Source organism: Pleurodeles waltl, chromosome 4_1 (assembly GCF_031143425.1).
Source record: "Pleurodeles waltl isolate 20211129_DDA chromosome 4_1, aPleWal1.hap1.20221129, whole genome shotgun sequence".
In the NCBI taxonomy this organism is placed as follows: Eukaryota; Metazoa; Chordata; class Amphibia; order Caudata; family Salamandridae; genus Pleurodeles; species Pleurodeles waltl.
Genome location: NC_090442.1, coordinates 598,097,290 through 598,124,487, shown reverse-complemented (window position 1 = coordinate 598,124,487; position 27,198 = coordinate 598,097,290). Strand labels below are relative to the sequence as shown.

At 43.7% G+C, this 27,198-nt stretch overlaps 1 protein-coding gene across 1 annotated transcript in view; it reads right to left on the bottom strand.

Moving 5' to 3' along the window:
* The window catches only part of STAB2 (stabilin 2), an 805,158-nt gene that overhangs the window by 147,107 nt on the left and 630,853 nt on the right, over nt 1-27,198 (bottom strand). Inside the window, 2 exon segments of the mRNA XM_069228991.1 lie at nt 10,870-10,926; nt 25,611-25,757. Of these exon segments, the coding sequence (XP_069085092.1) occupies nt 10,870-10,926; nt 25,611-25,757 (204 nt within the window).

Genomic DNA, 27,198 nt, shown 5'->3' with positions numbered 1-27,198 from the left:
CAGGCTTTCTAAGGTGTGCGTTTTCGACAGCAGGCTCTGTGAAGTGTTTATAGTATTCCATTTGTGTGTTTCATTTTTCCCCTGTTATAGCACAGAAGAGGGGACTTGCTGGTAGAAGACATACCTTGCTGCATCAGTATCTTGATGTGACCATAGATATAGAACATATAATATATACAGAAGAGAAAGTTATCACAGCAACTGAAACTCATGTCAATGAAGACTAAAGGCCCAGTTGCTAGAAACAGTCAAGAAAACTAAACCTAAAGAACTGTGCGAAATTATGATATTTATATATTTATTAAATATTAAATATTTATGTCCTTGATGAGGTAAAACACTGACATTAGTTCGACATTAAAATACTTTATTTAGACAATCATGTCCATCAAAGTAGGATCAGCATAAAATGACAATGATTAAAATAGGTGCAATGCATAAAAAATAACAGAAGACATCATGAATGGCGCAATCAATTCATGGGTGGATTAAACCATAAATTGATCATGACAAAGGGTTGTAAATGAGTGTCTGACGAAATATCTAGACATTTTAATGACAGAAGTATGACAGAATGCTGAAACCAGCCAGGTTGTCATACATGTTGAACACTGTGCAAATGCTTGCTACTGTGACTGACCAACTAGCTCTGGTGTTTTGTGGGTGTTGTTCATTTAAATATGTGGACTAAAATCCGTTTGAACCCTGAGTTAGGCTTAATTAAAGGGCAGGCATTGAATGGGGCAGACGGCTGAGCTAAAGTGCCAGTTTGTAAAGTGCCACGTGCTATTACTGACCTAATGCAGTATTTATAGACAGTGGGACTGCATCTGATCTTTATCTACATCAAGGTATAGAATAAAAGATCCTGCAATTATTGCAAACTGAAAACAAGAAGTTGATTAAAAAGCCAATGGTTAAGCTTAAAGTGATAGAATCCAAAGTGCCTTGTACTAAAATCTATAGAGTGCAAAGTGATTGCTGTGGCATAGCAACAGAAAAAAAAGCACCACCAACTGTGTCAGGCGCCAGGAAAGGGGAAGAATACTGGGAAGCAGGATAGGTGAAATTCAGCACAGAGTCAACAATCAATGATGCATGAATGCGGCTTGTGACCACGACATGCTAGCAAAACTCACCTAACAGCCTGCCTGTGGTGTCTTACCATTGACAAGCAAATCAGGGACTTACAACCCCAAAAATCACAAAACAAATTCATGCCACAGTCACATTCCAGGATCATCATCCTACGACACTGAAGGGATTGGAAGTGAGGATAATTCTTTAAAAAATGTTATTATGATTATAGGTGGTGCTTTTACTGTCAAACTCAGGGTGTTCTGGCCAGTAAAATGACAATTAGAAAAGAGGCAGAAATAGAGTCATGGGAAGAATCTGTTCAGCATGAGCTTGAATCGTTAGAGGACTGAGAGGGTGGTGGAGAAGTGACAAGTGTATTCAAATAGTCTCTCAGTGGCTGCCAAATATCCTTAGGCCTAGATGTATCAGGCTGCGGTGAGGTGTAAAGTTCACTGTTAGTGTCACAATATGTGAGGCTAGTCAGCCAGGAAGTTATATTTGGTGTATTTCGAGACCCATAGAAGCGCTATCTCCCGCTTTGCCAATAAGAGCGTAATCGCTGTAAGGCGTCTGATAGACGAGCCGAGAAGGGCCATAAGTGGATCAGGAAGGAGAGGCCATCCCACAATGATCGATAATCAATCATACACCTCACACCAAAAGCGTCTAATATTTGGACAAGTCCAAGTCATGTGAAAAGTCTGCAATCGGTGCATGACACTTGGGGCAGGCAGGAGAAAGGCCCGGGTCGATACGGGCCTTATACGTGGGGGTGATATAAGGCCTTCTTAAGAATTTAAAGTGGACTAACTTGTAGCATTGGTTAAGAGAGACAAACTGGCTCTGTGCACAGCATGCTTCCCAAACTTTTTGGGAGAGTGGACACCCCAGATCACTCTCCCAGGTCTCTCTGAGCCAAGCACCTTGAACAGGAAGAGCCGTAATACACACCCAATAAATTTTGGAGACCAATCGAAATCCCTAGTCTGCTGTAGCGACCAGGGTAAGTGGTGCAAATTCAACCTGAGCCAACGGGTAAGTAAGGTATCGTACATGCAAATCGCTTTGTAGGCGACAGAGTATGAAGTGGTGTAATTGAGTGGCATCAGTGAAATGGGTATCTGTAGTGCGTAAGAATATGTGATCGTATGGAAAAACGTCCCAGAGGTTATGGAGTTGGAAAGTATGTAATGCTAGCTGAACCAGCGCCTCCTGGATAATAGGTACAAAAGGATTATTAGTCAGGTTTAGTGCTGGGGAATACAGCATGTTGCAGTGAAGTAGGCGAGCAAGTTCACACCATGCCCAACTAATTGTAGGGAGAGTTTGAATATCTCTGCAGTGCAGTGGGACTCCCACAGGCAGGAGGGTGTTCAGCGGTATAGGAGCTGACCGGTCCCACTCTGGGATGGAATATGGAAGGCGAGCATCTGGGTGATACCAGTGGTACAAATACTGACATTGTGCCACAAGGTAGTAAAGCTGGAGATGGTGAAACCCCAAAGCCACCCCTGCTCAAAGGGGAGGGTGAGGACCTCCCCACAAATATGTGTATGTCTATCTGCCCTTACCAGCTGAATGAGCAAGTATCTGAATGTAGCAAAAAAGGAGATAGTAAGCCGGACTGCCAGAATTGTGGCAGAACCACCATTTTAATGAGTAATATAGGGCCCAACATAAATAGTGGCAGTTTCACCTATCTGTCCACCTGGGTAGTGAGTCTTTCCACCGCAGGCCCATAATTTAAACTTATCACCTGTTCCGTGTCTCTATGAATATGAATACCAAGGTATTTCAGAGTCAGAGCACAGCACAAAGGGAACTCAGCCGGATGGGTACTGTCCGTCAGCGGAAAAAAGCTCTGATTTGTTCCAGTCAATTGGCAGCCCAGAGAATTCACTGAAGCGAGTCACTTCATCCAGTATGGGTTTAAGATTAGTGTTGGGTTGGCGAATGAATAGTAATATATCACCGCTTCAATTAATTCTCTGATATGGGACAACTCAATTATCACCTTTCTCCATCTTGTGATATTTACACCTTTGGTGTATGAAATCAATTGCAGTAAATGAATATATATATATTTTTTAAAGTATGACACGTTTAGAGATTGAGGTACTCTGTTGGGCTGTAAATCCTTTGATTCAATGTGATGGGCACCACAGGGTATACAAGAGGGGGCCTTTAGTCTATACCATAGCCCTACCTAAATATACCTTAGTGTTTGGGGGGACCCAGACATCCACTTTAGATATGCCAATCTACAAAGAAGGTGTGGACATAGAAGTAAAATAGTAAGATAGATATATTTATATATCTGTTTCTAGATCCTTATTGGCCCTAATTAGAAGTCTCTGTGGGTGGCAAATATTGGAGTCTGCCACTGTGAATAAGACCTGTACTGCAAAGGAGCAGTAGATGAGCCTTTCTGTTCCTGTTTCTCTTTTCTTCCTATCCCCTCCTTCCCCTTTTTCTTCTGTTAGAATAGATACCCAAGCAATGCGATCCTGGGTGGTGGGCTGCGAACCAAGATCATACTAAGAAGTCCTGCAGGACTGAATGACCAAAGTAACCGTCCCAACTGACCTGAGTGTCCAAACAGTAGTGCTTAGCAAACATGTGCAGGGACTCCCACATAGCTGCCTGGCAGATATCCAGGACAGGAACTCCGCGTGCCAACGCAGTGGAAGCAGCAGTTGCTCTGGTGGAATGAGCACGCAAGCCCTCAGGAGGTTGCTTCTTGGCCAGAGCGTAGCACATTTGGATGCAAAGAAGCACCCATTGAGAGATGGTACGCTTTTGCACCGCCTTCCCTTTTTTCGCACCCACATACCCAATAAAGAGTTGATCGTCCACCCGGAAATCTTTAGTACGATTGAGGTAGAACGCAAACGCTCTTTTTGGGTCCAGATGGTGGAGTCTCTCCTCCTCATGGGACAGACGTGGGGGTGCTTAGAAAGTAGGCACAGTGATGGACTGGCCTACATGAAAGGGTGTAACCACCTTAGGAAGGAAAGAAGCCTTTGTGCACAGCACAACTTTCTCTGGGTGCACAGACAAGTATGGAGGCTTTGAGGAAAGGGCCTGAAGCTCACTCACCCTGCGAGCAGAGGTGATTGCAACAAGAAAGACAGTTTTGAAGATGAGGAGCCACAAGGGACAATTATGCATTGGCTCAAAGGGAGTACACATCAAATAAGTAAGTACAAGATTGAGGTCCCACAGAGGCATGATAAATGGAGTGGGAGGAAATAAATGGGTGAGTCCCTTTAGGAATCTACTCACAATAGGAGACTTAAGGAGTGAGGGCTAATCAGGTAGCCTAAGAAAGGCCAAAATGGCAGATAAATATCCTTTAAGGGTGCCCAAAGCTGAGCCTTCCTGGGCTAAAGAAAGAATGAACAGATGAACCTCAGACAGAGGAGCAGAAAGGGGATCAACAGCTTTGTTGGTACACCATGCCACAAATTTATTCCAACAACAGGCATATACAGTTTTGGCTGATGGACGCCTGGCTGCCAAGATAACATCGCAGACTTCGGGTGGAAGGGCAAACGCCGCCAACTGTCGCCGCTCAATCTCCACGCATGAAGGCGGAGGTTGGACAGGTTCGGGTGGAGAACCGTCCCCTGTTGCTGCCACAGAAGATCCGCCCGAAGGGGCAGTCTGAGTGGAGGATCGATGGACATGCTCAATAGCTCTGCATACCATACACTCTGTGCCCAGTCCGGAGCTACCAAGATGACTCGGGCCCGGTCGATCCTGATTTTTTGGAGAACTCTGGGCAGAAGAGGTATAGGAGGAAAGGTGGAAAGGATGCCGGTGTTCCACTAGAGATGAAAAGTGTCTCACAGCGAGTGCCACCTTGGAAACTCCAATGCGCAAAAAAGCTGACATTGCGCATCCTCTGCAGAGGCGAACAGATCTAACCAAGCTTCTCCCCACTGCCGAAAGAGAACTTGCGCCACCTCTGGATGGAGACGCCATTCGTGATCCGCTGTGCATCGACGGCTGAATTTGTCCGCTCTGGCAGTGTGGGAGTCCGCCAGATGTTGAACCATCAAGGTAATGCCCTGATGTTCCAGCCATGTCCAGAGGTGTAGTGCCTCCTGGCAAAGGGTTCAGGACCCTACTCTGCCCTGTTAGTTGCAGTACCACATGGCGATAGTATTGTCCGTGTACACCTGCACCACTTTCTGTTTGAGAGAGGGAACAAATGCTTTCAACGCAAGCGGGAGATGACTTTCTGGGGCGAGTCCGCCTTCAACAGCCAGTCGTCGAGGTAAGGGAAGACTGAGACCCCTAACCTGCGCAGAAGAGCTGCAACCACCGCCATCACTTTCGTGAACACCCGAGGGGTGCTGGTAACGCCGAAGGGGAGCACGGTAAACTGAAAGTGCTCATGACCTACCATGAATCGTAGGTAACGTCTGTGGGCAGGCAGGATGGGGATGTGGAAATAAGCGTCCTGCAAGTCCAACACTACCATCCAGTCTCCTGGGTTCAAGGCAGACAGAACCTGAGCCAGGGTGAGCATTCTGAATTTCTCATTCTTGAGGAAGTAGTTTAGGTCCCGAAGGTCTAGGATAGGACAGGACGTAAGCCCTTGTCCTTTTTTGGTATCAGAAAGTAGCGGGAATAACAACCACAACCTACTTCTAGCTCCCTTGGCCAAGAGAGCTGCAACTTCCTGGCGGAGAAGCATCAAAAGATCCTCTGGAAAGTGACTGAAGGATGGTGGCATGGTTGGTGGAGCAGATTCGAAAGGGAGGTAGTAGCCCTTTTGAACTATCTGCAAAACCCACCTGTCGGTGGTGATGTGTTCCCAGTGGGGCAGGTGATGGCAAATCCTGCCACCAACTGGTTGGGAGTGAGGGGACGGACTAGGAATGTTTGGAGGCTGCAGCGGGGGGCAGAGGTGGACTGGGCAGACCTCTGGTTTCTTGTCCCATGGCCACGTGGGATTCTGTCTCCCCGGCCACGCAAAGGCTAAACAGCGTGGGTGGCACGGTGGCTGGGTGGAGGACGTGACAGGGAGCCCCTTCTGTGACCACGAAAGGGGTGAAAAGTGGACTGTGGGGGGCGAGGGGCACAGAAATGACCGAGGGACCGAGCTGTAGCCCGGGAATCCCTAAATCTCTCCAAGGCCGAGTCCGCTTTGTCTCCGTGAGCCATCAAAGGGCATGTCCATGAGTGACTGTTGGACATCCCAGGAAAAACCAGAAGTGGCGTCGTAAGGCCACCATCGTAGCAACTGGTCTGCCCAGAGAGTTGGTCATGTCCAGCCCCAACGGATTGTGAACTTTGCTGCATCTCTCCCATCAGTCACAGCTTGGGAGACAATAGCATGGGCCTCCTCCAGTTTCTGCGGCAGGAACTTCGCAACCGTATCCCACAAAGAGTGGGTATAGTGGCCCAAAAGGCATGAAGTATTCACAGACCGCAGCTCAAGACTGGAGGAAGAAAACAGCTTCTTGCCAAACTGTTCCACCCTTTTGGATTCCCAATCCGGGGATGCGGTAGGGAATGCACCTAAAGAAGAGGAAGCCTGGAAAACAAGACTCTCAGGTGTGGGGTGTTGGGACAGGAATTTAGGGTTGTTCGGAGCGGGCCAATGGCGGTGTGCGATAGTCCTATTCACAGGAGCCCTGTGTTGGGTTTGGACCAGGTACCCAAAAGGACATCGGTGAGGGCTTCATTAAACGGCAAAAGGGGTTCTGAAGTAGAAGCCCCAGGCTGAAGCACCTCCGTCAGGAGATTTGACCTGACGTCAACAGTGGGAAGCTCGAGACCAAGGACCTCAGCTGCCCTACTGACCACCATACTATAAGTTGCTCCCTCCCCCGTAGCAACGGTAAGAGGAGACAGCATGCCAGCATCAGGAGAAGTATCCAGACAATTGGCTTCGCCCAATTCCTGAGCCCAGTCCATAGAAGGGTCATCCTGGTATTTATAAGGGTCCAGGAACCCCTCCAATCTCTCCCCATATTCGTACCCATAAGAAAAAGGGTCGAAATCCGACCTGGGGTGAATAGGCCCCATCGAAGTCAAAGGCAGCGTCGGCCGACACCTCTCCCACTCCAAGTCGGCAGTGATAAGAATTGGGTTGACATCAATAGTGGGCACTACCGACGTTGGGAGCGTCGACAAACGACCTGGTGCCGGGGAAGGTCTCAAGGGTGCGACCACTGCCGGTGCGGTGACCTCAGTGTCCGGAGCCGAAGCCACCGGTGTGGAACCTGAAGGCCCCTCAGCCGATCCACTTGGGCCCTAAGGTACCGTATTGGTGTCGGACTGCCCAAAGATGAGGCGCATGGCCTTGTAATACTCTAAGCTGGGCGGGGGTTGCTCCGGCTCTGGGAAAGTCGGGGAAGCGCAGAGCCGACCCAGACGCAGGCTCCGAGGATGGAGGCCTTGTGCATGGACGCTCCTCCCACGTCGCGTCGGCCGAGCGACGAGGCGAAGTCGGAGAAAGATGGGACTTCTTCGACTTCTTCTTCTTCTTCTTACCTTGACCCGATGATTTTGAAGAAGATGAGTGGTGATGACTCTGCGACCGATCTCAAGACCTTCCTCTCGAGCAAGACTGGGACCTCCGCGGAGTCGAGTGCCAGGCCACCATGAGATTTAGGGACCACTCCCTCAAAGCCTTCAGGTGCATGGCCGGGCACTCGGAGCACCACTTCGGGTCATGGTCTTGCTCGAGGCACCACAGACAAATCCGATGAGGTTCGGTCACCGACATCGTACAATGACAGTCCTAGCAAAGCTTGAAGCCGGTCTTCGGGGACATCCTTGATGCACCAAATGTTCACAGAAAAACTCGACAAAACAGTTGAATTCGACCAAAAAATTGCCAGGGTAGCTCTTCTCCGGATCAGCGTGTGGCGTGGAAAGAAAATAACTGACTGACTGCGTAAGGGTGGCGTCTATGTAATACTCCCGACGTTATCATGGTGACCACGACGCCTGCGAAGTCAACCGACGCCACCTACCGATGCGCAAGAGTATTGCTCGAAGAAAAATCTCCGGATCCAGTCTGGGGGATATTCTAAGGTAAGGAATCTGCAACTAGAAATCTCTATCAGATAGAGTGGTTAACATATGTAATCAAGGGAGAGACAATGTTGTGTCAAACAGGAAGGGATCCACAAGCCAATAGGCCCAATCTAGTCTGGTGGGGGGAGCAGTTTCATGCTAGAAGTGGGTCCAGTACCCAGATTGTCGTGCACTCAAGAGGGACCACAGGGAGTTACACCATGCCCAGAGTGTTTGCAGAACGCCACTGCGTCGCCAGGATTGTCAAAGTAGTGCAGTTTACCGTGAACCTACACTCTAAGCCAAGCCGTACATGTCAAGCCATGACGAATGCCAGGATTCCAACGCACACTCATGACTTCAGAAAATTTCCGCCTGGCTTCCTGAGCTGTAGACGTGAAATTGGGAAAGAGGGACACAGTTGCTCCCTGATTTTGCAAAGGGCCTTTCTTCCTGGCAAGGCGGGGGCAGCGTCCTGGTCCCTCTAATTCAAAAGGCATGCAATAATAAGTCAGGCAGGTGCCCCTGGGGGAGGACACGGGCCCAATGTGCGATGCGCCCTCTCCACCACAAATGCCGAGGTGAAGCCAGCTCCACCAGCAGGTGAAGCCAGCTCCACCAGCAGGGCCTCAACGAACAGATTAAGCCGGCCAGCATTCGTGGTTTCAGAGATTCTGGCAAGGTGCAGGTTATTCCGGGACCCCCGGGCCTCTGAATCTTCGTTTTTCATAGCAACTGTTTCTAACCTCTCCTCAACTTTCTCAAGGCGCTTCCTTAATGTTGCTGCATCGTCCTCAGTAGCAGAGATTCGGCCATCCGCTCCCTCCAGACACGATTGCTGTTTATCCAACCTACTTCCCATGTTGTCTAGCCTGGAGGTTAACAAGTCAAGTCTGGTGTCAATGGCACGGAACCCGGCCCGCAACTCTGTCAGTATATCCTCTGCCTCAACTGCCTGGTCACGCACTGGAATCTCCCGAGCGTCATCTTCTTCCCTCGCTGGTGCAGCAGCCATGCCAACCTGCTGTCATTTCTCAAAAGGTAGCCGTCAGTGCTCTCCCCATATCATTCTGGTCCTGAAGGGAGAGGGGGACCAACCGCCGACATCCCCAGACGCACTGCGCTGCCCGGTCGGCCCGTGCCTCAGGCTCACCCGAAGCCACTGTTGCCTCAAGGCCTCCAAGGCGCGTAGGCCGGACAGGTGCAGGACGCAACTCCAGCAGCGCCCGTGCACCTTAACATGTGTCAGCCACGCCCGTCACCCCTGTGTGCCCCCACCACTCTGCAGGAGCCACTGCAGGAGCTTCACAGCCACGCAGCTATTTCAGTCAGTGGCTTGGCCACGCCCCCCCAGGAGGATACATCTCTTGACCATTTATTGGCCACACCCCCCGAGGAGGATAAAGTTCTTAACAGTTTATCCACTTTGCCCAAGAATTTTATTACAATGAGATTGCTTGAGGGCGAGCATCATTCAGGAGAGAGTCAACAGCAGCCTGTATTGTCCATGCCCCATGTTTAACCAGAAAATGATGAAGAAGCTTTTTGTGGTTATTGGTTAACACAGGGTAGATACAGAGCAGGTGGGGCAGAGACTCCTGGAGCAATCCACAGAGGCGGCACTTGTTAGTGAATGGGTGACACGCCCAAAGAGGGAGAAGGTCTGGTGAGGAGAAGTTGCCAATTCGATTAAGGCAGAACTTGGTTTTGTTGTGCAAAAAAAATGCATCAGTGATTTATTTTTGCTCTCCTCTTTTGCCATAGCTCCACAATACAAGGTCTGCATACTTTCTGCCCAGGAAGATCCTTATGGACTGCTTTGTTTAAAACTAATTTGAATCTCTGGCGGTGGAGGTTTTGGTTCCAGAATGCTGCTGCCCCTTTGAGCTCCAAGAGAGCAAGCATTTAGAGGGGTTTGAGGCCCTAAGACGTTCGCTGATAGTACTTCCAGCCAAATTAGGATCTTCAGTGATCCTTCTTTTGTGGCATGCACTGAATGCAAGTATTTGAGGAGGCTGGCTTTCTACATTAAAGATTATTTACACAATATGAAGTCCAGTCTGATCTGGGTTGCAGAGGTGTGGTGAGGGAGCTTGAACAGTGATCTGAAGACAGAACTCTGGATCTTGTTCAAAAAGGTGCCCAGTTTCCCTGGGAAAGTTTCTGAGCCTTACCTAGTGTGGGCATGAGTTTGGCCTTCACTATCTTCAACAGGGGTTCAAGAGTGGGCTGTTTTGTTCATTTGAAGATGGTTTGAAAGGCACATTTTAGTGAGGCAGATTTAGGGTTTAATGAGTTTAGATGAGTTAAATGGCCTCCTTTGTCGTCCAGCCAAGATACCAGAACATTGAGATTAGGTTTTTTGTTTGGGAGGGTGGTACTTTGTTAATTGCTTTACCTTTCGCCCTTCGGAGTCACCACATTATCATCCTCTCCCTTCTTTCTCTCGATCAGTCACACTAGCTTCACTCTCTCTCAGTCACACTATCTGCCCTCTCCTCATTTCATTGTTCCTCTTTTTTAGAACCGTATCCCTACCTGTTTTCTACTATTTTACTGTCATTTTTTACATTTATCATATTTCTACTTCTACCTGTTTGACACTCTCCTGACGTTCTGCAACTTGCTTAGGCCTAAACATGATTAAAATTTTGTCCCTTTATATATTTCTATTTTTTCACTTCTTATTTTCCATTTTGCACTATATACCAATTTAGGCCATGAGTGAAAGCAATTTTGGGTCATGCTTACCTTGTACTTACTACCAGCGGGGCATGATGGTGTGGCGAAGCAGTAGCTACATTGTCCCTTCAAGAAAAAAAAAAGACATTCAAGGTTGTTATGAATGTATATTTGTAACTATTTAGCATTCAAATGGTATTTCTTGTATTATTAGACTTTTAATCTTCTAAATGAAATCTCAGATCTCATCTCAGTCACAAACAGTAGTGGTTTTACATATAATTCGATGCTTGGAATTCATTAGTCAAAGTTTAGCAAAAGTTTACAAATTTGAATATAGTACATTTTTAGTTAAACAAGTATAAGTATGTTATTGACTCTGAGCATCATCTTAATATTACCTATCCAATGTGTGTACCTTTACAGGACAGGGATGTGTGTACGATTTGTTTAAAACATGTCCCTTTAAACTATTAAATACCTACAGGTTAATAGTCTAACAAAGAACTACACATACCCTGTACTTGATCTGAGCATTTGTTCCCTGACAAATCCCAGCCTTCAGTAGACTCGCACCAATGTACATACCTTCCTCACCGATTCCTTTCTGAATTATAAACTCAGAGTCCAATAGCACTATAACTCTACACCTAACATCTACTGCAATGCATTCACTTAGAGTTCAACTGAAACCTCTCTCTCCCAGCGGCCACATGTTATCACAGGACATCATAAATGCAAGCCATCTCACCTGATTTTCCTGACTACGAATTTCTGAGCCCTCTCATCCTGTCAGCCTGACAGCCAATACTGTGAGTTTTCGAGGTCGCAGTAAAAAATTACAGAGCGCTGCAAGGTCTGTTTTGGGTATGGACTTATAAACTATTGGATGGCATACAGACAGCACTAACCTTACTTAATGAAGTGCTGCACGCCCATATGAATGTCTGGTGAGTACGGTAGGATTCTGAACTCCCATGGAAACTCCAACCCAACATCATTAAAGCAAGGAAAAAAGCCCTCCTGTTTTAACATATTTCCCCATAGAGACATAATGGGTGAAACCTTATTATACATCAGGTCCATAATTTGCTTCTGTTGTATGAGGACATTCCTGTATTCGCTTCCTTTCTGGCCTCCGAATAAGCTAGTCTCATGCTTGCAACTAGGTGTTATAGATGTAGTCATTCCCAGACCATATTTTAGTATGAAATTGTAGAAGCATGAGAAGTGTCTTTCTGAAAAAACATGAGACAATACTAATGTGGTCTCTGTGCTTTGCCCCTTCTGGAACTCTACCTCTCATCTCCATTTTTAGATGCCCCTTCTTTCTTTGTCTCCATCTTCCTCACTGTATTTATTGGGCGATGTTTGAAAGGTTACCAGTTAGGCAGCCTAAGTACACACATAATTGTTTGGGATGGATTGAGGTTGGCTAACCAGAGACTCTTCACCACTTTAGCTGTGAAGATCACCATGGGGCACAGATAATTAGAAGTGTCAGCAACAAGAAAGCAGACATACCCAACTCCCTCAGTACCCCCTTCACCTCATCACCTGGGTTAATGTTGCAGACAGTGGAATGGGACAAATGTTAGAGGTAGAAAGACAGTTCTAGGAGTTTCTCAATTGCCTGCTCACTCTACAGCAATACTGAGAAGCAGACATGGCAGACCTTTTACACAGGATCTAATTATGATTAAGCAGAGCATCCAATGGGAACCGACCAAAGCAGTGTGGCTTCACAGTAATGGGTTGCTTTTGTCAAGTATTGTTGTGAGGAACCTGCTCTGTTGTTTAAGTTGTACAGAAACAATGGAGATGGATTCCTCGATTGAACTTGATTAAGAGAATTATGTTTTTGGCACAAATGTTGCATCTAAAGCTATTGCAAGCTTGTCATCTGCATGTTCAACAATGCTTTCTGAGTATCCTCAGGCCTATGATCTGCAGCTGCCTTCCATAGTGCTCAAGCCTCTGTGTTGTTTCTGTAGGTGCACAAACGAAGCAAAAAAAATAAATCCAAAGGTGCATTAATCTTCTTTTATAATTTTGAAAAGTAGGCACGTCTAATTTACAATATGAGCACAGGCTGAGTCATTCCAAACACTTACATTGGAAAAGTCTGATAAGTAAGAGAATGCGCTGTTACCCATCTGAGCCCTCTTTATAACATGGGAGACAGGAGACCACTATCCAGTGGCTGTAGTAACTACCGACTTGCTGTCTTTGGTGTAGGAATATTTACCATTTGGGCTTCATGGGAAATGTTGTTTAGCACAAATCCTTTCACATTTGATGACTAATCGTTTTTATATAGGTTGTAAAATAACAATGGTATTGTCATTCAACGCATATCTCTATGTCTATTTGAGACTGTACAGAAACTCCAGGCATTCCTTATTCTTCCTAGTTAGAGGGGGTGGGAGGAAATACTAATTCTAAAGTCTTTAGAGCCTAAGAACAATACTGTAATGTTTACTTTTTGGAAAATATATTTTTGGTTGCTCTCCATCAATTCTCATCCTTGAAAGCTCAGTAAGCCGAACTTATCCACAACTTGAACGCTTAAAAAGTTAACAAGTGCTTGAAAAACGGATGCTAGTTGCTGTGAAATTAGACATAATTATGTCTACTAAAGTAATGCACTTTTAACGCAGCCTTATTTAATAATGTTAAATGCAACTGTCCATCAGCAATGTCTGAGTTCATCTCATGATGTTATGTTATGTTGTGTTATGTTATGTTATGTTATGTTATGTTATGTGATGTTATGTTATATAGACTCATAAAGTGCTCTTCCACCCAAGGGTTGCATGGTACTGCAAAAACTACTTTTGTGGCAAGATGGTTAACTGAATAAAGTTGTTTTTAGTATTTTTTCTTAGTGAAATGTGGGAAGATATCAACATAATGTCTAATGACAATCTGTTTTGTGAGCAAAGTATGGCTGTGAGACCCCTTTGAAGCTCACCTTTTGGGGTCACATCTTGTGTGGCTTCCTGCCAGGGAGAGTTAGCACTACTACCAATGGCAGGCCCATATTGAGTCCTTTTCTGGGAGCCGTTCATACCTCTCCAGGAGGGCAGAAGGCTGCCTGGTGATCAGCAACTGTAGATGGCTACTGGAAAACCTTGGCAGCTGAGAGGCAACTTTCCAAAGTTGCCTTTTACCCAAAAGTTACATTCAATTCGACTTGATCATTAAGTCTGGTTTAATGTAACAATTGTTTGATACCTTGAACTACCAACTTCAGTATTCCCACTCAGAAGTTAGCACAGCTGAATTGTCAGCGTGTAACCCTGCACTCGTCAATAAGGTTAATAGTCTTTTCTCAGCAAAATCAACAGTTTGGGGTGTTACTGTTAGGACATATAAAAACACATGGCCTACGTTTCAAAATATAGCACCTGGCCTTAAGGTCTACCTTAGAGGTGACGAATATATATCTTAAAAAGAAAGGGTTGGGCTTTGCTATTGCTTCAAAGGGCAAAGTAGAGTTAGTAGTTTAAAACTGCTCTATCAGCCGACAGCAGAAGGCTGGGAGATATGCTTTACTTTGTCCCAATCATGGGGAGTACAGTAAGTGCTGCAGTCCAAGAGGGACACTTTAACTAACAGCACTGAGTACCCCTGATTCCATATACCACCCACAGGGACTTATAGTAAGTTAACATATGCCAATTGGGTATAAAGCAATCAGACTTACACTTCTAAGCATCAGAGTATTGGCAATGAGGTCTGGTTAGCATCTCAGAGGTGAAAAATCAGTAGCATCATTCTAAAACTTTGGGGCTGATCATGCAAAAAGAGGCATTTCCTTGAATATTCCATAACCTTGGGGCTATGGCTGAGGAAATGCTGCCTCCTATTGAGGACCTGTGAAAAGAAGAAAGTATAAAGAAGTCACTGTTGAGATGATCATAAATTCCGTGGTAGATGGTGCAAGGGTGTTTTTGCAGACAAATTGAGAAGCAGGAACTGTGGGTGGTTACAAATTTCCTCAAAGGTTTATCCTAGTAAGAATTGCAAAGGCTCTGCTATTGGCAAGTGGTTTGTCCAAACACAAGGGAAGGTACTTACAAACTGTAGCAAGCAAGGTGGTGCCCAAATTTGATCGAAGATGTGGGCTTCTGCGTGGGTAGGGACAGTCACCGTCTGCAAGAGCACACAGTCCTTACAGTGTTTGCTAATAGTGGCCACTGCTACATCCATTACATCTTCTAAATGTAGATTGGTGTCACCTTATTAGTGACCAGTTATTAGGTAATAAATGCAGAGATAACTTCAATAATGTAATCTTGGAACCTGCCAGGACTATTTGGTGCGGTAAAAGTTATAAATACCATAGGCACACATTTATAGGCAAGATCTAAATAAATAGGCAATATGACCGCTTCTGCAATGTTCACAGAATGTGATTTTATCATCGTAAAAGGTTCCATACAGATGAAAGATACTACCCCACCCAGTTTGTATCCTGGTTTTCCGTATTTTTTAATGGAGTAATAATTTTTCATGGCAGTAACTAGGCTGTAATAGTGTTATTCTTTAAGCCAGTTCTCAGTGTAAATCAGTTGTTTGTGAACGTTTTTCAGCCAAGAACGAACATTTTAAAGGCTTAAATTAATAGATTGTGAGAAGGAAGAGTCTCATATTATGTCTGGACAGAAATGTATTTCTATTTATGTTTTTTGCCGCAAGGCTTGAAGTGTGAGGGTTGCCCAGTCAAGCCTGTTGATAACCCATATCTTTTTGTCTGCATAAGCAGTTCAGAAGCTGGATTTCCTGAGGAAGGTGGTCAAGTACATAACCGTGGATGAATGGGTCTAAAAAGAAGTTGCAATGATAATCACAACTGGCACATTCTAGGCTGAACAGGCCGAGATGGGCTTGTCTTTGGCGCACACGCTGGGCAGACACATGGGCTGGATCATTATATGTTGTGTAGGTCATTGACACATAATCAGAATCCACAAACCAATGGAACACTTCAGCTGAAAAAGCACCCAATATGACCACTGAAATGACTGTATGATCCAGGAAGATAAGGTGGCGAATGAGCGACTGGGGCTGAAGCCACCATGTACACAGCATGACTTAACTACCACTACAAAGTTAGGTCTATTCCAATGTAATGATAAAGTGGAAAGTGCTGAAGGAAAAATATTGTGGACCCCACAAGAAAAGAGAACTATAAAACATTTCATATAATACAAACCATTAAAACTATGGCCACCGGAAGAGTCATTCGGAAAGACGCAGTGGGGAATGTCGGACCAGGGTTTACGTCACCAGATACACAGCGTTTCTTACTACCTCCGCAAAAGTAAGGCAATGCAATTTACTGATAATGTGCAAAGCACTGAAGAAGAAATATTGTGTACCCTACAAGAACAGAGAACTATAAAACGTTTCATATAAACAGGTTAGTGGCCCAATGGTTAAATAAATCTCACGTTTTGGGACACTGTCACGCAACTTGTTCTGCACACAAAAATAGCATCTTATTAAAGCTCTTCTTTTTTGTTTAAGGCTCAGATTGGGCAATGCCTCATATATATTTGTATGGGATTAATTTTGCTACCTCAAATGTGCTAAGGTCTTATTGTTCAAAACAACAAGGTTCAGGGTATTTTACCATACGCCTTGTATTGTAAACCTTATTGTGTGCTTGCCAAAAACCATTGCAAAATGATAATTTAAAGCCTCGGAAGCTTTACTCCCATTCGGCGTACAAACGGTAGAACTGAGTTAATCTCACCGAAGTAAAACAAGATAAAAATAATAGAATCAATAAGGTCATGAGTCAGTTGCTATCATTTGAACAATTTGTAAGTATATAAAAAATGGGCTAACACAGTGATCGGGCAACTGTTGCTGGACTTTGTCTATACATTTCATAAAGTGCCAAATGAGCTGTGGATCACCAATGCTTAGACATGCTAAGGTTGCCTCTTCTTTACATCTAATGCTAATAAGCTAAAAGCACAACTTTAAAGATACTTCTGTGAAAATGGTCCAAACAATGACAGATCCTTAAAATGTGGATCAGTAATTCTGCTCCATTGCAACAAATATGACAGGTTAGTTAATCCCGCCTCTCCCACCAGTTTCTTTCCAGCCTGATCTAAAATCAGAGAAAAGACAAAAAAGCAACCTTACATGTTTACATTTTTGGTCAAAGGATAACGGTCAAATCAGCGGAAACTTGAGGCCTACCCACAAACCCGCACCCCCGACCCAGTCAGGTGATGTCAGACCAGAGGCCTGCTGCCTGTGCACAGTGTACTGTGCAGAGGGGGGCTCCTGAAGCAGGGGCTGCAGGGCTAATATTAAGCAACTGGGTAAAGTACACCCGTGGTTGGTTAGAAACTAGGACTCAGCAGTATGTCCAGTGTTTTCTCACTTTCCACAGGCTTGACATTTCTGGGAAAAAGCGATTACTAGTTGCAGATACTGCTGCCAAGGGTTGACTGATTTATTCATTTATTACCTGCTGCAATAGGCCCTTTCTGCAGGTTCACCCCAAATTTCTGCCTTCCTTTTCTGGCTTTTAGCACTCTGTGCTTTTTTCCCTGCTTATCAGTGGCAAAGTGCTTGTGCTCTCCTTCGAAAACATGGTAAAACTGGCATACACCTGATTGATACATTTATTTATTTGTAAGTCCCTAGTATATAGTACTACATATAGCTCAAAGCCTGTAAGTTAAATGCCACTAGTGGGCTTCAGCCCTTATCATGCCGCAGAATAAAGTAGTCTTTTAAAATATGTATCAAGCCTGTCACTACAGTTTGCAATGCAATTTTAAACTTCCATGTCAACCTGGCAAAATAAACTTTTTGTCAGGCCTAAACATAATTTTTTAATACTTTTAAGTCACCCCTAAAGTAGGTCCTAAAGGCTCATAGGGCAGGGTGGATAGTAAATAAAAAGACGGACATGTGTTTTTAAGATGTATATGTCCTGCCAGTGAAAAACTACTTAAGTCTTTTTTCACTGTTGCAAGGCAATTTCTCTGATAGACTAACTCTGGGTTATTTTATTACAAGTAATAAGTGCTAACTTTAGATTGAAAAATTAAGTTTACACTCAAACAAACTTTAATTTAAAATCATCTTTCATGGTAAAGATTTTAAGTTACAATTTTAAAATGCCACTTTTCGAAAGTCGGCATTTTTCTGCCCAAACCAACTGTGCCTTCTTTCTGTCCTGGGTCATGTGACTGTGAATGGCTTTCCTGTGATGTTTTGTGTATTGCTTCTGGAAATATCAACAAAGAAGGCCTAGGTGTGAGGGGATAGGTTCTTCCTGACAGGATGGTTGAGGAGTGGTTGTGCCCTCCCCTATAACATTTCAAAGGGCCATGCCTGCAGCACACAGAAAGAAATGGGAGACCAGCCCTGCCCTTGCCTTTGTCACCCTAGACAGCTTGGAGCCAAGCCCAGGGAAAAGGGGTGAACTGACTAGAACCAGCTTTGGAGCTAGGTCAGGGAATTCCTCCACAGAACGGCTGGCACCATGTATACAAGTGGGACCTTCAGAACCTCTTATCAAAACACGCCTGGACCTATGAAAAATTCAAAAGAAGGACTCTCCTGCTGTCTAAGGTAGAGGGACTTCCCGGCTGACTGATTACGTAAAGGTGGGCCTGCTTGCCTTGAACCAAAGCTACCCAGAGGGACTCCACTGGTCAGCTGGCTGACCTCATTTGTGAGTTACAGGGAAACGACAAGCTACCAGAGGCTTCACAGCAACTGCCCAGCTGATCAGCTCCAACTTTATCTGCCTGAGCCCTGCTGCTTGCCTCTTCTGGAGTGAGTTGTGATCTCCAAGAGGTGCCCTCCTGCATCCTGGACCCTTGGCTGGCATCAGGGAGAAAGATGAAGTTACAGACGTTTTGGGCTCCTTACAACTGTAAAGTGACTTCTTTGTGCCGAGAATCAAGCACCTGCAACACCTACCAATGCAAAGCTTCGGCAGGACCTGCTGTTTGGGCCAACAATGAACCTTCATGACAACTGGCAACATGAGACCTGCACTTCACACAGACAGCGACCGTCTGCAACGATGAATGAATGTGAAGCTCCGGCGACTACCAGATCTTTGCACTACAGAAATGACCATCTGCAATAATTGACCTGCTCCTCATGCCGAAAGCTCCTCCTTGTGCCCCCTCCAACGTGAACAGAGATGTTTATTCCAGACTTGTAAAGGTCACTTTTCAGCAGGACTAACGTTGTCCTTGTATTTGACCCGTGTTCCATCATGGTCGGCCTAATCATGTGACTTTACCCCAATTCAGCATGGACCAGCATGACCAAATAACCTTGAATGTCAATTTGTGCTTCTTGGTGCTATTTTCGCCTATAGCTTTAAAAACTTATATCCCTACTTCTACTCATTGACCTTTTGTTGTTTTGGTGTCAAATAAGTTATTAAAATGTACTTTGTTTTTCTAAACTGATGTGGGAGTTTTCTTGTGTTGTGTTTTCACTTTATTACTGTTTGTGTGCTGCATAAATACTTTACACTTTGCCTCTAAGCTAAGCCTGACTGCTTTTGTGCCAATCTCCCAAGGGCTAAGCAGAGGTGAATTTGGTGGCTTTTGTGGTTCACTCAGTCAGGGTTTTTGGCTTTTACTTGAGCATGGTTAACACCTCACTCTCCCGACAACCCAATTTCACACTGGGAGGAAAGGCATTGCAGCTATTGCGAGTAAAACCAAGGTCTTCAATGTATAAATTAAAAAAGATGGTAGCGAAAATGCAACCCTATTTGAGACCAGTGTTGGTGTAAACTTTTGCAAATGCTACTGTACCATCCTGCCTTTCACCCATTTGTCAGTATAACGAAACAAGAGCCATTAAAAGTTGTTTTGGAATTCCACAGATCACACAGTTTTGGATGAAAGTACATTCCTGTGAATACAATTAAATGCTGTTGTAAAACCAATACAGGTGGTATATAAAACAGCACCAGGAGAACTAATTGTTCTATTTATCAACACTTACAATTTAAGAAGATTGTCTTCAGAACTGCAACCTTCCTAGAAACTGGTTTGATAAAACAGGATTAAATTATTGTCTTTGAGCCAGGACTCTAGTTCTTGTAGTGGCAGTTTGGCATAATACTTACCCTTCACTTCCAATAAGGCAATTAAACCGCATTTAGATGGAGAGGTGTGTGAGCCTTTTTCATTTCGTGGATTGTAAACAAAAAATGTGTTCCTCGCCAGCTCTCAGCGACAACACTGTTTCAAATGTCATGTCTGTATAAGGGGGGATCAGCTATTGTACTCAGAAGTTGATCTCCCTTTTAGATATTGCTGTGGGAACTCTGTTTGGACCAGGGGCATCATCGGAGGGAATTATAGAGCTAGAGCATACATTTTAGTAATGTTTTTAATGACCCAGATATTAGCATAAGGTTTTATGTTATTAGCTTAGCTTAAAAAAGCTGCACTGAATGATTTTAAAAGTGCTCATGTTATAATTTTTAGTGGTCACAATTGTGCCTACCGGATTTAACAATGCGCTTATTAGTTTTAAATAATGCTAAAATATATTTTACACATAAGATCAATTGCTAGAAACAAAACAAATTAGCGTTTGTAATGTTTAATGTGTGATTTCTGTGTGATTTATGAGTTTAAATAGATGTATGCATAAAAATAAATTCACTCCTCTGTCATATTTAACGTGATGCCTCAACAAGTTTGGAATTCTTAATGAAATGTTTCACATATTCCGACGGTATTTTATTAATGCTGAATTTACAAGTTTGCATATTATGTGTGTTTACTAAAAAAAAAATTTATGCATTATATTTCTTGTGTTGTACGCCTGCAGATGTTGTATTTTGCAGTTATGTAAAAGGGATGAACCGTGGTTCTTTCCAATGTAAAATTTTCATCTAGGTTCTGTTCTCATGAAATGCTTTGCAAACAGTAATAGGTTCTTTGTTCGATTACCTTGATTCTGGAACATTTAGGCCTTTGGCCATAACGTGAAATAAATTGTTTCAATGAATGCAAACTCACCTGTGAAAGAGATAAGTCCTTTGTACACCCTGGGAAGTTGAATTGTTACAGAACTCTTTGGAATCACACCGACCCCAGACCAAACCTGAGAAAATATTGGATTGTTGCAACCTGACCTTTTATTGATTTTTGATTGGATGATGCCTCTTTTACGTGATGTGGGACCACTGAACTGGCAAATCATGAATTATTATTCCTTATGATTTAGGGATTGGACTTCCTAAGTTTCAGTCCGAGTTGTTTTCTTCGCGCTCTTTCTGGCAGTCTTTCCTTGGCTCTTAGCCCGACTGTTCTCTGTGCAGCTCGTGTTCTGCACATCCCTAATGGTGCTTCTAACTGACTTTGCTCTGATGATCTACATGCTTTGCTGATGAAGAATCCTTGAATGCTGACCCTAGGAGCGGTATAACTCCCTGCTGATTGTCATTTCCTGTGGCATGTCTTTTTTGTTTTTTTTATAAAAGAAGCTTGCATGCTGACACACTCTCTTCTTATTTTTCTACATTGTGATCTATAGCCCTAGATACATTTTTCCGAATTGTTTTTGTCTCCATTTGTATTTTGCCCACTTGTGTTAGTCCGTCTCCACACATGCATGTCCTAATTTGGTTAGCTATAGGGACAACCTATGCCCAACCCAAGTTTGCATACTCTGTTTAATTGAGCTTGATTACTGTTGATACAGTCTGACCTGAGATACGTTTCTGTGCTACAAATCATTTCTTTAATGATATGTATTGTTCTTCTTGAATAATGAATTGTGTTAATGCTAATTCGATTAAATTTGTTTCGCCGCTTTGGGCAGCCAATAGTGTTGATTTATCTTTACAATTTGATTTTGCACACAACCTTCATGACATTAGCTTTGTGGTTATAAACTGAAGCTTTAAAACCTTTCATTGATTGGAGTCTCCTTCCATAGCTACATTTGCCATGGTGTTTAAATTGTTTGAATGATGTTAACGTAAATTTGTGTATGGTTCACCACACTACTTACTGGGTCATAAGGTCTGTTGACCTCAGTGAAACGTTTGATTCCTGGGATGGATGAAAAACGCACTAACAGTAGACAAGTTCTTCCAAACAGTGTAACTGGATGTGATGCTATACTTACTTTCTGGAGCAATTGTCCAGAATGGAGTCAGACATGTATCGTCAGAGATGTATAAGGACCTCCAAAATTCAACCAGAGATTCACAGATACATACTGTCGAAGCAAAACTGTTGACATGGGTTAAAAGTTTTCTGGGATCACTTTCATTGCAAACAGTGAACAGCTCCAACCATCTTTTTCACTGGTTTTATCTTTCGCATGACAGATGGCTTTTTTTTATACTGTTGCTGTTTGTGTGTAGACTGCTTTTTCAGATCAGGCACACTACCAGGTCTTCTAAGGTTCTGGTTTAGTGAACGCTTTTTCTCTTTTAGCGGATAGGAATATCAAGGTTTGGCTGCCTTTCTTAATTGCAGGAATCTGCAATAACGTTTATTGTGTGCAAAATGCCTTTACCTTTAAATTAGTATTTAAATCGTTGCTCAATGTGACCCAGAGATATAACAACAAGAGGAGGTTGACAAAAGCTGGTTATGCACGCTGGCACTCCATTCGATGTGCCACTTGTTCTTATTTTGCAGGGACTTGCAGCCCATTTCGTTAGAGAGTGCTCCGGTGTGAGCACAGTTAATAGAAATCTATTGTGGAGAATGGTCACTGCCAACAAGGGTCATGAGTTCATACTAAACTGCACATTTAAAAGCTTACACTAGTATTAACGTGTAGTCATGGGCTGCACGCCGTTTGGGGGAAATGTGTGAAAAACGTGAGAAATTGTTGGAAGTACTGCTATACTAAGTTCTCAGGCCCGAGCCGAGAAGTGAGTTTAAATATATTTCTTCTAACTTGTCGCGATGCTGATTAGCTAAGAAAGCGATGAGGGTAATGCTTGAATTATTCTTAGCAAATGGTAATTTCTCGTGGCCACCCCAAGTCCATTCTGTTTTTTGCTTTGAGAGACTGATGGTTGTGGTAAAGCAAAATCTGAATGGGTGAAACAAAATTCAATTCCATTTTAGTGGTTTTGCTGAATCGTGCTACCGAAAAACTATTTCACAACTATTTAGTCATTTTTACAGGGCACCAGCAGGTTACATGTAAATTGACTCGAGGACATTTGAGAGGAACTAAGACAGGTTCCTGCAGATCAGAGTCTCTGATAAACACAAAGAAAGATAATGCAAGCCCACTCATAGACAGTAAAATGGCGACAACTCAAAACTTACAGCACAGCTGTAAGTAACATGACAGTAGTAGTGAGTCTTAGGATCATAGCGGAAAAGGGGGCATGGCAGGAAATTGCAATCCAGGGCAAACACAGAATCAATAATGAACACATAAGCAAGTAGGCCACAAAAAAGAGTAAGCTTGTGATTCCTACAAGACTTGTATCTCCAGTGCCGAGAAGAAGTTAATATCACAACAGTGTTATTATCCCTAGTTGATGCACAATTGGTCCCAAAAAGTATATTGCTTTATGTACACATGTTAATCCTAGATATTGAAAGTCAATGTTCTAACAGAGAAAGTGGAGTAAAAGACGCCCAATAGCCTCTGCTGCGTTCCGAGCTCCAGGAGTCCCCTCAGCAAAAGTGGTAGGTGGTGGACCAGGGAGTGGGGCCCCCCTTCATGTACTTTTGCAGGGGACCCACTCAACTTTTGTTACACCACTGAATAGAGATGGAGCATATATGGCAATCGTGCGTATTACAGTAATTGGACACAACTTGATTTATCCAAGTCATACCATCTCACTTGTGTTTGCAACAGTAAAAGGCTGTAGGGGTTCAAAGGTAAAGTTCAGAGACGTAAAGGCGTCCCTGGTGGCGGGGAAAGCAGGTATAATGAAAAGCAGTACCTAGGTTTCCCAGGGGGTTAGAGACTGGACAATGATGTTCTCAAGGCAGGGATGGATTATGTTCTCAAGAAAGGGATTGGGGCAGTGAAGGGGCCACAAGCCGGTATGAAGTGTCAATGAAACGCACTCTCCTTTATCTGGAGAAAAGGGCAGAATTTTCAGAGGACATCTGAGGTGCCTATGCTCTTGACCTCAGAGTTATCTCACAAGTAACAGAGCTGACTAGGTAAGAGGGAAAATCAATTCCTAGTATGGAAGTTGAAGGCAGATCCTCTGTAATGGAGTAGAACTTGAGACGAGCAGTGGCTTGAGAGGTGAAAATAATGTGTCTTATCCATAACGCATATCACCGCTGCAGCAGTGTAGTAAAGTGACCCAAACTATAATACCATTAAGATAGATGAGTGAGTCAAGTGGCCACTGATGACACATGTGTGTGTTAACCACTAAATAGGAACAATATAGAATTACTATTTTTTTTTTTTTTTAGTATCAATGGTAGTATCATCATTAGGAGGAATGGCTCTGACATCTGAAACACTAGTACATAATTCATTCAGGTTATCCATTTGGGGTCATTTAAGAGTGTGTAACAACAAAGGGATGCCAACACCAATGTCAAGAAAGGGCAGGGAAATTCAGAAAAGCTGACCCATCACACACTAAATATTTGTCCAACAAATCTGTGGTAGGGAGCACATCACCACACCATGATCCTGTATTTATTTGAGATATAAACAGATGTACAGAGAGGGCAGCTTTGTCCTCCAAATGAGAGTATAAACTATAGATCATGACCATAATACACTAGTCAATGGTAGAATTCTGACAATACTTAGAGCATGGTAGCGCTTGAAAGAAAATATTGATAAAAAGTAGCAATTTATGTCTTTTTTAATTCACCCAAAGGCCAAATTTGTTATCTCTGTGGCAGTAAAAATTCACTTTCCTGGAAACTACCTGTGCTGTTACTGCCTCCATGTCTATAGGTTGTTAAATGATCCAGTAGGGGGCATGAGCTAGTTGGTTAAACAAATCTGATTGGTGATAGGGCACCCACTCATACTGATTATTCAGCCGCTCTGTCTAAATCATTCTGTTTGACAGTTGCTAATCAGGCAGTCAGACTAAGTGGTACGCCTCACATCTTTTAGACCAATACGTGGTCCAAAAAAATAAGAATTATTCTGCATGAGTATGGTGGAGACCAGATTATTATGAATCTCACAATATTCTGTATCCTGCTGTAGTAGCACAGCTGACACTTAAGTTGCCATCACCTGTCCACAGATGAGGAAAGGTTTCCTTAAGTCCTACTAGATTTGTGGTTGCTCTCCTTTGATGAAAGGACCATTTTCCAATGTACAGAAAATGGAAATAGACCACTTTTAGGTATAGCCTGAAGACATTGAGAATGTGTTCCATTTTGAAAGAGAGCTGAATGAGGTGTGTGTGGGTTTGGGGGCGTGGGGGCTGGGCTGGTGAAAGAAGTAGTTCCAGATAATGAGGGTCCTGTATTTATTGGATGCCAATGTCAGTCTCAAAGGGTATGCTGGTCACTATGGTGGGCAAGGAGACAGACAAAAGCTATCCAAACTAGTGCCAATTTTCAGTAAGGCCTATATAGGAATTTTGAGTTGAAGAGCATCAACACATTCACAGATGCATTTTTTTCAAGAGAAGGGGGCATAGGAAGTGATTCAGCGATACAAAACATGCTGTGTTTTCAATTTATAGGCTGCATTCACTAAGGTACTGTTCATACAAGTGATGTGAGCACCTACACTTAATGAAGATACACGCCAGTCTTCAAACATTCATTCTTCCACCCATTCATCTAATATTTGTGACTGACCAAAATATCCAAGGTCACCAAACTGTCACACCTCCCGCCGAGGCTGGGAGGAGTTAGGAGGCAGTCAATGCCATATGCAATGCCGCTGTCGAAATCCATGTCACGCTGCACTATTTTGCACTGTCTGTCGTTCATTAGAAGATCTCCCTGTGGAAGAGATAAGAGAAAGTTAAACATGTATGCAATGTCTCTGGGAACTGTGTAGTCGCAAAGGTGAATGTATCATCCCATCATTCTACTCAATGTATTGGTCCTTTTTGTTCAATTTAATGAACTAGGGCACATGAATAATTAATTACTGAAGTTTAGGAGCCTGTTCGTTTTGAACTTATTGAGTGTATCTGTCATACTGTTATGCCCTCACAGAGCTTGTACCGAGGCCTCAATTACATTTGTTCCAGTACGTTCAACACAGAAGTGACTGATCAGGATATTTTCCACACATTTTCATAAGGATTTCAGATAAACAAGCCCACCAAAGAAATAGTATGGAAATGCATACATTTAGGTTATGAGAGGATAGAAAATAGTTCTACTGAACTTTGTAGTATAACACATCAAGGGCCAGATGTAGGAAACGATTTGCGACTCGCAAACGGCAAAATTTGCCGTTTGCGAGTCGCAAATGTGAGTTTCCTATGCAGAAATGCATTTTGCGAGTCGGCACCGACTCGCAAAATGCATTTCCGACTCGCAAATAGGAAGGGGTGTTCCCTTCCTATTTGCGAGTCTGAGTGTTATGCAATACCATTTGCGACCGCGTACGCGGTCGCAAATGGCATCGCAGTTACCATCCACTTGAAGTGGATGGTAACCCACTCGCAAATTGGAAGGGGTCCCCATGGGACCCCTTCCACTTTGTGACTGGACCCAAAATTATTTTTTCAGGGCAGGGAGAGGTCCAAGGGACCACTCCCTGCCCTGAAAAAATACCGAAACTAAATGTTTCGTTTTTTTTTTTTAAGTGCAGCTCGTTTTCCCTTAAGGAAAACGGGCTACACTTAAAAAAAAAAAACTGCTTTATTTAAAAGCACTCACGAACATGGAGGTCTGCTGACGACAGCAGGCCTCCATGTTTGCGAGTGCCTCTACTCGCTATGGGGCCGCAATTTGCGACCCACCTCATGAATATTCATGAGGTGGGTCATTGCGACCCCATAGCGAGTCGCAGTCGGTGTCTGAGACACCGTACTGCATTGCAAATTGCGACTTGCAATTTGCGAGTCGGATGGACTCGCAAATTGCAAGTCGCAAATTGCAATCTTGCTACATCTGGCCCCAAGTATGCACATATATTTTAAAAAAAAATAAAGCACCCCAACTACAATAGTGAAAAGCCTCCACACCACAACTGCTTAAAAGTTAGCTGTGTGGCATTGCAGGCAGTGCACTGGTCATGTGCAAGTCTTGTCTGTACTGTACGCATGCATGCATACAATTGTTTTTATTAGCATTGGATGTACACAGGTATGTAATAACTTGCAAATATAGCTTATCTTCAATGAAGACTATTAACACAAAAGTAAGTATGTTTAGGGGTGTAGCTGGTTACTATTCCAAAGTTCACATCTAGTTGCCTTGTCAATGT